Genomic DNA, 11,497 nt, shown 5'->3' with positions numbered 1-11,497 from the left:
CTGCTGATAACCCCGACCCTTGTGTGCCCTCGTGTGTGTCCAGCTCCTTCCTCACCGTTGCCACGGCTGGGTTTGTTTATTCCCTTTCTTTAGTGAGTGATTGCCCGTGTTTCTCGTGTCTTACAGAAGAGCTCTACGTTTCTGAACGCGAGGGCAGCGATTCCACTGGCGATGGCACCCAGAAGAAACCGTTCAAGACCGTTCTCAAGGTAACTGTGGGGCCCCCTGTGTGGGCTGAGCTGGGCGTGAGCCGCTTTGGGCTTTAGCCCGGGGACTGCCCGTGTGTTCCTGGGTGGGAGTTTCGTGCTGGTTCTGCAGCTCTGGCGGGGAGGGTCGGAGGGAGAACCCCTGCTCTGTGAGGGTGGCGCTGGGTGGCTCGCAGCGCTGCTGATCCCGTTGTTTTCTCCCCTCTCCAGGCGCTGATGACAGCAGGAAAGGAGCCCTTTCCTACTATTTACGTGGATTCTCAGAAGGAAAACGAGGTGCTGTGGTGCTGGGGTTCCCAGGAGGAGTTACTGTAACGCTGCTGGGTGTGCAAGGACACAAACATAATCCTGTGTCTCCTGCTTTCTCCTCAGAGATGGGCCATTATTTCCAAGTCACAGATGAAGAATGTCAAAAAGCTGTGGCACAGGGAGCAGATGAAGAACGAAGCCAAGGAGAAGAAGGAGGTAGGACACCTGCCACCTTTCATTTCCAAAAACATGGAACACTCTTGTCACCGTCCCCCCCCCTTGTCACCGTCCCCCCCTCCCACAAAGCTGCTGTTTGTGCTTCACCTGGGCTGTTGCTTTACACGTTGGGTGTTGACAACTTGCCTGTGTTAGATTGGGATGAGCAAGTGGCTGCAGCTGGGTGAGTTTGGAGGAACTGCAGTCTGTTGCCCCAGAGAAAAGTGGAAATGAGGAAAATGCCTCTGTGTGTTGTTTCCTGCTCTGGAATTGGAGCAGCTGCAGCCCCGGGGAAGGGTTGTTACAATATCGGTGTCTCTAAGCGTGTGTTACAGTCTCCAGTAGTTGTGAAGGGCGGGGATCTGCCAAAGCCTGGGTACAGCTGTTTAATGCTATTTTTATTTGATTTGATTTTAAACCAGGCAGAAGATCTTTTAAGAAGGGAGAAGAACCTGGAGGAAGCTAAGAAGGTTGTAATCAAGAATGATCCTGATCTTCCAGAGCCTAAATGTGTGAGTAAGATCCAGTGCTGACCCACCACAGCTTGGGTACAGCGTCTTGTCCGCACAGAGTCTGGAGGCCTTGTGCCCCCTGGGGAACTCAGCTTCACCTGCTGCTGGGAGGAGCCGTTTTGGGGAGGGAGGAGCCGTTTTGGGGAGGGAGGAGCCGTTTTGGGGAGGGAGGAGCCGTGTCACCTGCACTCATATTCTAAATAATCACGAGGAAGACGCCGTCTCAGTGCTGAATCATTTCTCTGTTTGATTGCTTTTCTTCCCGGCTTTCCAGGTGAAGATTGATGCTCTGGAGGCTTACAGAGGGCAGAGAGTGAAGGTGTTTGGCTGGATTCACAGGTTACGGAGGCAAGGTAAGCCACGAGCGTTTGGAAGTGTTGAACCTGTGCAGAGAGGTGGAACAAATGCAATAGCCTTCAAAACCTGGACATTTCCAATGAATCAGCACCTGTTCTTACGTTTTTAAACCATTGTTTAGATGCCCTCTTTGGTTGATCACAGTGGTCACTACAGCTGCCCGGTGTATGAGCTCGTAGACGTTTCTTGGTTGAAATCTCCCAGGATTTTCTGTTTGGAGGCCAGTCCTGAAGAGATTCTTCAAAACACTCGGTTTGTGTTTTAAACTAATCCTGCAAACTGAGGAGCTGACCAGAGTCTGCTCATAGTGAAATCAGCAAACTGGAATTTTAAAGTTCTATAAAGTAGCATAACTTATTTTGAAATAAGTTTAGCTTGTAATACCTGCTGTCAGAGTGTTTGGTGGCTTCGGTCAGGGCACGGGAGCGCGCGGCAGAGGCGGTTCTGGCTCCACAGGTACCGGCTCAGGTCGCCACTGAGGGACTTGCCGAAGCAGCTGGGAGCCTGGCTGCCCCAGCAGTCTCTAGCAGAAGAGACTAAGTCATGGCAGTCTCCAGCAGGTTATTTGTGTGATGAGATGCTGTTGTGCAGAGGCGGGTGACGTCGCTCGGTCTGTGTTGGGTGTGCCCGGGGCCGGTGCAGTCGGTGTTCCCGCACACGGGAGCGGAGGGACAGCGGAGGTGTGTGGCAGTGCAGCCCCAGCCCTGCTGGCACTGGAGCAGGCCTGCAGCTCCTGATGTCTGTTGAAACTTATTTTAACTTGTTAAACAGAAACCAGCTCTGAAAGGTTCTGTAATTCTGCTGGTGCCTCAGGGCTTACCTGCAGCGACGGGGGAGTGTGACCCCAGTCCTTCTGCCGTGACCTGCACACCAGCCATTAGTGTATCTCGGGAGCGGGTCTGCTCCAGCGGATCGATGAATAAAGCTGAGGCTCTCTGGGGTTTTTTTTTCTTCTCTTTTTTTTTATCTAGGAAAGAATCTGATGTTTGTTGTTCTGAGAGATGGCACAGGGTTTCTCCAGTGTGTCCTTTCGGATGAGCTGGTAAGTTGTGATGGTTTCATTCTGTTCTGTCGTGTGTGAAGTTTTCGTACCTCATCTGTTTTTCTTTCCTGTAGACAATTGGCAGTTCTCCTGCATTTGCTGGTCAAGTTGTATTGTTGTTAAGTTGTGGCTCCTACCACGAGAGTTTTGGTCAATATGGACTATTCAGAAGTCACTATGAGTTAATCCTGTCTGTGGCTCCAATGGATGTCACAAGAAAACTTAAAATAACAAATGACATTAACTGTGCCCTCGTCTCCGTCCTCTCCGCAGTGTCAGTGTTACAACGGGCTCGTTCTCTCCACGGAGAGCAGTGTGGCAGTGTATGGGATGCTGAACCTCGTTCCTGAAGGCAAGCAGGTACCCCAGTTTGTGTGTTTGGGTCCTCCCCTTTCCCAGTTTATCATTCTCCTGGTGGAAGGAGAAGCAGAGCTGGGAATCATGGTGACGTTATTTTGGTGGGAATTTGGTTTAGAGAAAAGACCGAATGTGCCAAAGCTGCTGCTGTCACCCGCAGTTCGGTGTGTGACACGTGAACTGTGTGACTGTTCTGCTTGTGCCTGAAACCATTTTCCACTGATACATCCCACAGATGATGCTTAGAATAGAGCAGCGGGAACGTGTGTTAAATAAATGATGTAGCTTTGTTTGCCCTAACAAGGTTTGTTCAGGTTTTATTTTGTGAGGCTGGGAATGTGGGATTTCTCCTCCTCTCTTCCTGAGACAGGTCTGTACGCTCCTCACCGTGTGGTGCTTGTCCTCCAGCACGTGGCAGGTGCACGAGCCGGGCAGTGCTGTGACTTGGTTTGTCACAATGTGTTGGTAACGGTGGTCTCGGGTTAGTGACTTGGCAGGTGTGGCTTTAGGTCTCAGAATATGATGCTGCTTGTGCCTTGTGCCTCTCACAGATCTGCACACCGTTACTGTTGGGAAACTCGGGCTAAAGGCAGAAGTTGTGTCTGTGTCACAGAACCCGTGATGCAGCAGCAGCAGCAGCAGCAGCAGCAAGCTCAGGCCACGTCTGCTCTGTTTCGATCTGAGGGAGTCAGTTTTAAGACATGAGCCTGTTGACAGCAGCGCCCTTTTTCTGCAGGAGAAGGCAAAGCAGTGGTGTTGAGATTTCGAGGACAGAGGCATGTTTTACCTTGCTAGTCTGTAAGCTTGGCTCTTCCTTCAGACACGTACTCAAAATTGTCATCAGCTCTTGAGTTGTTCCTTTGTGTGGAGTGGGGATCTGTATTCTCCTGTCTGGTCTCCTGAGTAAGTGACTCACTCTGGTCAGGTAACGGGGAGAAGAAACACCTCTGAAAAAGAAAACAGCAGGTTTTGGAGTGTCACTGCTTCCAACAGTGTTTCCAAGATGCGTTAGGCAGTGTCTGAGTGAAGCAGTCCCTCCTGGGGCTGCCTGTAGAGCGGGGTCCCAGTTGAACCTGTCGTGGTGGGTTGTAGCTGATGCAGTTTTGTGTGGCGTGTTCTGCAGATGCAATCTGGGGAGGTTTAACTGTCCGAGCTGTCCCTGCCAGTCGGCTCCTGTCCCCAGGAGGTCGACCGAAGGTTAGAGAGCCAGGCTGGGTTATATCCGAGTCCCCTCCCTGCTGTGTTTGCTGACCAGAAGTTGGCAAGATTTCCTTTCCTTCATAGCTCATGCTGCTGGGGCTTGTGGAAATAAACACAGCCAAACAGGGATCACTGCTCCAAACAGCTTCACAGTCTGGTGATCAGAGTAACTCCTGACGTGTTGCTGCTCCTAATGCTTTGGACATTGGGAGCCTTCATGTTTTCATGTCTCATCACAATGATAAGATGCTTTTAGTGAACAAAACCACCAGATTTGTAAAAATCTGTGGAGTAGACTTTGAAAATCTGCATTTATACCCTGAAAATGAGAAAAATGCCCTTTGAGGGGCCCGCAGGCTGCTGTGACCCACACGGGGGAGCTGGTGAGAGCAGGAGGAGCTCCGGGCTGCAGCGCGGGCAGCAGGACGGGGCTGGGCGGTGGCACAGAGACCTCTGTCCCCGTGTGGCAGCGAACGGGGTGGGGGAGATGAGCCAGCACGGAACAGCAGGCGCTGCCCAGTGCGGAAGGGTGGCTCAGGGCTCTCTGACAAACTCAAAAGTACCCACAGTTCTTCCTCTGTCGTGACCTAAGCAAGGTTTTTCCACTTTTGGGAGTTTGCCATCCAGTAGGAGAATGTGGCTCAGACAGGACAAAGGACAAAGTACCTGGAATGCCACACTGCAGCCTTGGGTCTGCGTTGTCTTCTGATAGCTGGGAGGACTCTTCACCCTTTGTGTGTGTGTGTGTGTTTAGTGTTCTGAGGCGTACAGGAGGGTTCTTGGTGCCACTGCAGCACCATGCAAACTCCTCTGAAGACAGTGAGCTCTCTCCCAGCCACAACCAGTGCGCAGTGTAAGTTACCACAGAGTGGTTTTGGTTGGGAGGAACCTCTGGAGGCCGCCTGGTCCACCCTCCTCTTGAAAAAGATCTAATGTGAGGTCAGGCTGCGAAGGCTCTTGTCCAGATGTGGCTCTGAACGTCTCTGAGGACGCAGACTGCAGTCTGCCTTGGTCTCCAGCATTTCACCTCCCTGGAAAGAATTTTTTGGTGCATCTTGAGACACGTGTCCTTTTACTGGATGCATCCAAAGAGAGTCTGGCTCCATCTTCTTTCTAACCACCCATCCAGGAGTTGTTTTCCCCCTGCTCAGCTTTCTGTTCTTCCAGCTGAGTGCACCCAGCTGGCTGGGACAGATTATCCTTCAGCTCAGTGCATCTGGAAGCTTCTAATTACCCGACTGCAGCGCTCAGTCCCGCTCACGTGAAGTCTCAGAGACTGATGGTGGGTTACAAATGGCACTTCCAAGCGTGGAATGACTGAGTTACAGAGCAGTCACTTGGAAAATGCTGCAGTTAGGATTTTAGCATCTTTTGTTTACACTGAATTGATGTCTCTGCCGTGATGCCAGGTGGTGACATCCAGGGGCAGGGAGTGGTGAAATAGTTGTTTCTCTTTGAATTGTCAGGCTCCGGGAGGCCACGAGCTGAACTGTGATTATTGGGAGCTTATTGGTCTGGCCCCAGCAGGAGGGGCTGACAATCTCCTCAACGAGGATTCGGAGGTTGATGTGCAGCTTAACAACAGGCACATGATGATTCGAGGCGAGAACATGTCCAAAATCTTCAAGGTGCGCTCCATGGTCGTCCAGGCCTTCAGGGATCACTTCTTTGCCAATGGATATTATGAAGTAAGTACGTGTTCCCTGGTCAGCAGGTGATTCGTGTCCTCACTTCAGGGCTGTCTTTTCCCTGGGAAAATGGTGTAGACTTTCTGACTGACCTGAAAGGGGCAAAAGAAACGCTGTTTCTTAGGAAACAGCTGCTGCTGCTATTATTATTATTATTATTATTATCATTATTATCATTATTATCATTATTATCATTATTATCATTATTATTATATGGCTTCCATAGATGTAGATCTCAGAGGTGTGTGGGTGTCCTGTGTGACTGCCAAGCAGCCTGTGTACCTCTCTAACCTGCTGCAGGGTATCGGAGCCGTGCGTGTGCCTGCAGAAGCTCTGTAGGTGGTGGTGTGGACGAGCGTGCTGCACATCACTGCTCTTAGGTCTTGTCATCTTTGTCCTTAATTCTTCCCTCCAGTCCTGACAGCCGTGTTCTTTGACAGGTAACACCACCAACTCTAGTGCAGACGCAGGTGGAAGGAGGCTCAACCCTGTTCAAACTGGATTATTTTGGTGAAGAGGCGTATTTAACGCAGTCCTCCCAGCTCTACCTGGAGACCTGCATCCCAGCGCTGGGAGATGTTTTCTGTGTCGCCCAGTCGTACAGAGCGGAGCAATCCAGGACCCGCAGGCACTTGGCAGAGTATGGAGAGAGTGAACTTCTGTTTCTGTACCAGTGAATTTGTGCAGCGGGGGAGCAGCGGGCGGTTGGGTGACACAGTGACAGTGAGCAGACAGCGTGATGCTCACGCAGAGGGACTGAGCACAAGTACATCGGGGGTGACGCTGTGTCCTGGTGAAGGTCCAGCTGGTCCCAGCAACAGCGACGTTTAGTGAAGGAAGGGCTGAGCAAAACACAGCTGGTGCATTTTTAGGAAGCTTTGTCTTTTTAGAAAATACAGATCATATTGTTGTCTTTCCTTTTTTTTCTTTTTTTAAATGGCTTTATTTCCTTTACAGTGCAGAATTAGGAAAGATGGAAAAGGGGACAAAAGTTACTTGTTTTAGGGTTACGGGGTTTTTTTAAAATGAGAATTTTTTTCCAGAGCTAAAGATTTATTGCTTGTGTGTGGTTTTGTAACGGTGTGTCCTTGTGTTTCAGATACACTCACATTGAAGCTGAATGTCCTTTTATAAGTTTTGAGAATTTGCTGGAGCGTCTGGAGAGTTTGGTTTGCGACGTAGTGGACAGAGTCTTGAAGTCGCCGGCGTCGAGCTTGCTGTATGACCTCAACCCGGTAGGCAGCAACGCGGAACGGTCACGAGCAGCCAAGAAAATATCATCTTTAGCCTTTCCTGATCAGAATGTTCCTGTGGGGAAGGCAGGGCATGGCAGCGGGCTCTTCTTGCTTCATATTGTTATTAATAATATGAAATAACATCAAAAGCCTGAAAGTGCTGCAAGGCTGATAATGACTCGCAGAGGCAGGGGACTGCGGGGGAGAAGCTCCCTGGTAGCGAGTCCCAGGAGCCAGCAGTGTGCTGGGATTTATCGCATCGCGTGTGGTACTGGTGGAATAAAACCTCTATCCCAGAGCTCGTGATATTGATCGGCCGGTACTCGCTGATTGAGCACGAGGGAGCAATGAAACAACTGGTGTTCTGCCTTATACCCCGGAACGTGGAGCTCTGCAAAGCTCTTCCCATCTGTTAGAGACCCTTTGTCTTGTGTCGCCTTTCGGATTTGGCTTGGAGAGGCTGCTCTGTCTCCCTCACTCGCCTCTCTCCGAGCACACACAGATGCCCTCACCCCTCATTTTGAGCTGTTTTCCTCAAGCGCTGGGAGACTCGGTTTCACCTTTGGGCTGGGGTAGGGGTCAGGGGGTAGGACACAGCCGGAGCACAGCCCACCTCCCAGAGGCAGGTTCTGTGCACAGGGGAGTGCAGATGTTCTGTTGTGGCTTTGCCTGTGGAACCTCTGAGGGCTCGGTTTGGAGCCCTCGCGTGTGCCCTGAATTCCTACTGGAAAGGAAACGGCTTTGGAAAGACTTCCTGTCTTCATCTCCTCAGCATCTGTTCTGTGAGTGCCACAGGGCTGGAAGGTGGCTCTCTTTGGGTCTAGCTTTTCGCTACTGACCTTGATTCATTCTTTTATTTATTAAGTAATAATCTGTTGATGTGTGAGCTGGAAGGGGTAATGTGGACGCTTCATCTGGAAGTGGACTCGCTGGTCACCTAGGAAAGGATTGTTCTTTAAACATGGTGCTGCTCTTACAGGTGTCTTTGCTCGTATTCACAGGGCTTCCAGCCCCCGAAACGCCCTTTCCGACGGATGAACTACAGCGAAGCCATCGAGTGGCTGAAGGAGCACGATGTGAAGAAGGAGGATGGCACGTACTATGAGTTTGGGGAAGTAAGTCTTTCCAAGGCTCTTGGGCACTAAAATCAAACAAAACCCCACTGCCTGCACTCAGGGCGTTGGAGAACAGTGTGTTTGGAGCTTGAGGCTGTTGCTGCTGTGTGAATCTGTTGTGGTTTGTTTGGAATGATGCCCACAAGGAGTGAAACTCTGGTCCCATTTATGTTAAAGGAAGTTTTGCTGTAAACTTCAGTGAGGCCTGGAATTTTGTCTGGACTGTGCTGGGAGGTTCAGTGATGCTGTACTGGGGAACGCAGGCGTGAGTTGGGGTTTCACATCATGTCTTTGAACATTGGAATCAAAATCTGTGTTGCCATCTGTCCGTCTGTTCCCTGTCTCGCTCCAACATGTAAGAGAGTAATTTGAAGGAGCTGAAGAGGAGTTGATGTTGTAGCCACAGTCATCAAAGGATTTAAGGGAAGTGAGATTTTTAGGGGGGGACCATGCAATTGCTTAACTTCAAAGTCTGCACAGCATATTCTGAGGGAAGCTTGGCAGCTGGAGATCAGATGTTTGGGGGTTTTGCTGTTACTGTGTTCCCCGTCTGTATCCGAGACGATAGAGGGACAGAAAGACAAACTTACAGTTCCAGAGGGACACGGGGAATCTTGCCTTACGCCCTGTGAGCTGCCGTTGCACCAGGCCCGTGCTCCTCACCCTTTCCTCGCTGCACGGGCTGTAGTTGGCTCCTCCTGCCCCCTCACAGCAGTCGGGGCTGTAACGCAGCGTTCACTTGGGTTAAAACAAACAACAGATGAAAAGAGAAATCGAATCTGACTTTAACTGGGAACCTAAGGAAAGTGTGACACCACTGGCTGATAAAGGTTCAGATTAAACCTTTTAGGGACGGACAGTTTGTTGGCTGAACAAAGCGTGTTTGTTTAACGAGCCGTGATCACATCATCACCGGGGTTCCCTGTCTGTCAGTGTGACTGATGTCACCCTTCACTTCTCCCCAGATTTTAAACGGTAAATTGATCAAAATGAAACTTCCGCCAGGTGTTCACAGTTTTGTCAAATTTCATTCAGCAAACTTTGGTAAAAAACAAATAACCTTGTCTGTGTAACTGCTAGGTTGGGGTTTTTAAAAAATAGCCCATGTCCATAACAAGGAAACACTTAAAGGTTTGTAGGGAACGGTATTGGGGGGAAGGAGATGAGGCTCTTCGGTGTTTACTGGTTGTTTGGAAAGTTTACATTTCAGGTGAGGGTTTCCACAGTTTTCTGCCTGAAACATCGGGAAGACTTGGATTGTAATGGAACAGAGCATTTTTTTTTTCCCCTACGTACATGTTTCTACATACAAATATAGTTTCTTCAAAGATAAATTTGTTTTAAAAATGTGTGTCCATCACGATGGACGTGTGGACACGTGTGGTCTGAAACTGTCTTTGTTTCATGCCTGGAGGTTTGAGACCAAAGGGTATTGGAGTGGTTTTGGTTTTGAATATTAACAAACCTCCTGTAACCTCAGGATATTCCTGAAGCTCCCGAGCGACTGATGACAGACACCATCAATGAGCCGATCCTGTTGTGCCGATTCCCTGCAGAGATCAAGTCTTTCTACATGCAGCGCTGCCACGACGATTCCCGCCTCACCGAATCTGTAAGTTGGTGTTTTAGGTGGTGCTGCTGCAGGCCCCTGAGGGGAGCGGGGAGTGTCCGTGTGAGTGAGCACAGGAGCAGTGAGTGCCACAGGAACGTCTTAAACCTGCTTTTGTTTTGGGCACGGCTCTTGGCACGACTTGTTGATCCTTGAGAAATAAATGAAGCAGCTCTGAATGAAATGTCGTGGATCGTAGTGAGCGTGCTCCTCTCTGACCAGAGGTGAGTGCCAGCCTCACGACACCGGCTCTGTCACGTCTTGGCGGCTGCGCTGGCTGAAGGCGAGCTGCCTGGCTGCAGGGAGGAGAGCTGGTTGTTAGGAATGCTGCTGGGCTTGTGGTTTTGTGGTGCGGTTGGATTGTTTGTTTGTTTGTTTTTTGTGGGTTTGTTTTTTGGTTTTTTTTACAGGTCAGTGTGGCCAAGAGTGTGAGAGAGTCAGGTAGAGAACCTGGTCAGTTAGTTAATTCCACCTGTAAATTGGGGCTGCAAGGAGCTGCCGTGCTTCCTGTCGCAGAGAATTAAAGTTGCAGGGTGAAACGCGTTCCGAAGTGTGGATTCACGTTGGGGTGTCCCTCCTCCCGCTCCCGCAGGCAGATCCACTGCAGTGCTTTGGTCTCATGTTGTGTGTTGCAGGTGGACGTGTTGATGCCCAACGTTGGTGAGATTGTTGGAGGCTCCATGCGTATCTGGGACAGCGAGGAGCTGCTCGAGGGCTATAAGAGGGAGGGCATTGATCCCACGCCCTACTACTGGTACACGGACCAGGTTGGTCAGACAGATGAGATGTGCTGCTCGGCAGATACGATATTTGATTTTTTTTAATTATTTTTTTTTTTAGGATGATGCAGTCTAAATTGTAAACATATTTTTGGTGGCCCAGAGCAGATAATCGTTAAACCATTGACAAAAGGCGCTGGGTAACAGCTGCCATTCTGTGACAGTCACTGCTGTTTCTGTGGTTCCACACTGCCCTTCCCAGTTCACCTTCGTTAGCCTGCTCCGTGCAGGTGTTTTCCTCTTGTAACATCTTCTGCAGCGGTTGTCGTTGGATAGAGAGAGGTTGGGCCCCAGACCTGAATGGCTGAGCTCCAGCGTAAGGGAGGAGAAAAGGAGGCTGTTAAAAAAGCGTCCTTAAGACTTTTCTCTCTCGCCTTCCTTTTTCCTCCTCTAGTCCTTACGCTGCCTCAGGAAACTCAGGACAACCAAGCACAAGTACCTCGCCTGACAAGGGCATGGTCCATGTTCCTCATCATTTAGCATTAATCTGGGGAGGGTTTGGGTTTAGTTTTTTCTGGTGGTGTTACTGCAATTCTAATATAAAAAAACAAGAAAATGTTTAATATCTACTCTCTGATTGTAATTTCCCAGAGAAAATATGGTACATGCCCTCACGGTGGATATGGTTTGGGACTGGAACGGTTCCTGACCTGGATTCTGAACAGACACCATATCCGAGATGTCTGTCTCTACCCACGCTTCGTCCAGCGCTGCAAACCTTAGTCGTCCTGGTGGCAAACGCCTCGGAAATGGAGCAACTGATGCTTGGAAAGGAAGGATCCACTGCTGTGCCACAGCCTGTCTGAGAACAAGACTTACTGCAGCCTGTTGCTGATATAAATATTAATGTAGGGTGTGAAAAGGAAAATAAACCCCTTTTTTAAAAGAAAATGCTACTAATTAACTGGAGGAAGCCTTAGAAAAAATTGTTA

The 11,497-nt window shown here is 49.8% G+C and overlaps 1 protein-coding gene across 1 annotated transcript; it reads left to right on the top strand.

Annotated features, from left to right (window-relative positions):
- Positions 1-131: 131 nt before the first annotated feature.
- Positions 132-11,288, top strand: NARS1 (asparaginyl-tRNA synthetase 1). The gene is made up of 14 exons (XM_010162331.2): positions 132-209; positions 417-482; positions 579-671; positions 1,094-1,183; positions 1,458-1,536; positions 2,512-2,582; positions 2,856-2,942; positions 5,606-5,827; positions 6,268-6,467; positions 6,927-7,062; positions 8,064-8,177; positions 9,658-9,789; positions 10,422-10,553; positions 11,157-11,288. The coding sequence occupies exons 2-14, from the start codon at positions 423-425 to the stop codon at positions 11,286-11,288; spliced, it is 1,548 nt and encodes a 515-aa protein (XP_010160633.2). The 5' UTR covers positions 132-209; positions 417-422.
- The last annotated feature ends 209 nt before the right edge of the window (positions 11,289-11,497 follow it).

Source organism: Antrostomus carolinensis, unplaced genomic scaffold (assembly GCF_000700745.2).
Source record: "Antrostomus carolinensis isolate BGI_N321 unplaced genomic scaffold, ASM70074v2 scaffold29722, whole genome shotgun sequence".
Classification (NCBI taxonomy): Eukaryota; Metazoa; Chordata; class Aves; order Caprimulgiformes; family Caprimulgidae; genus Antrostomus; species Antrostomus carolinensis.
Note: the sequence above shows the minus strand (reverse complement) of the source record. Positions and strands in the feature narration are given on the sequence as shown.

Coding starts and splice junctions, on each gene's coding strand:
- NARS1 (XM_010162331.2), top strand. CDS start 423: ATGACAGCAGGAAAGGAGCCCTTTCCTACTATTTACGTGGATTCTCAG. Junction 483..578: donor ATTCTCAGAAGGAAAACGAG/GTGCTGTGGTGC, acceptor CTTTCTCCTCAG/AGATGGGCCATTATTTCCAA. Junction 9,790..10,421: donor ATTCCCGCCTCACCGAATCT/GTAAGTTGGTGT, acceptor TGTGTGTTGCAG/GTGGACGTGTTGATGCCCAA.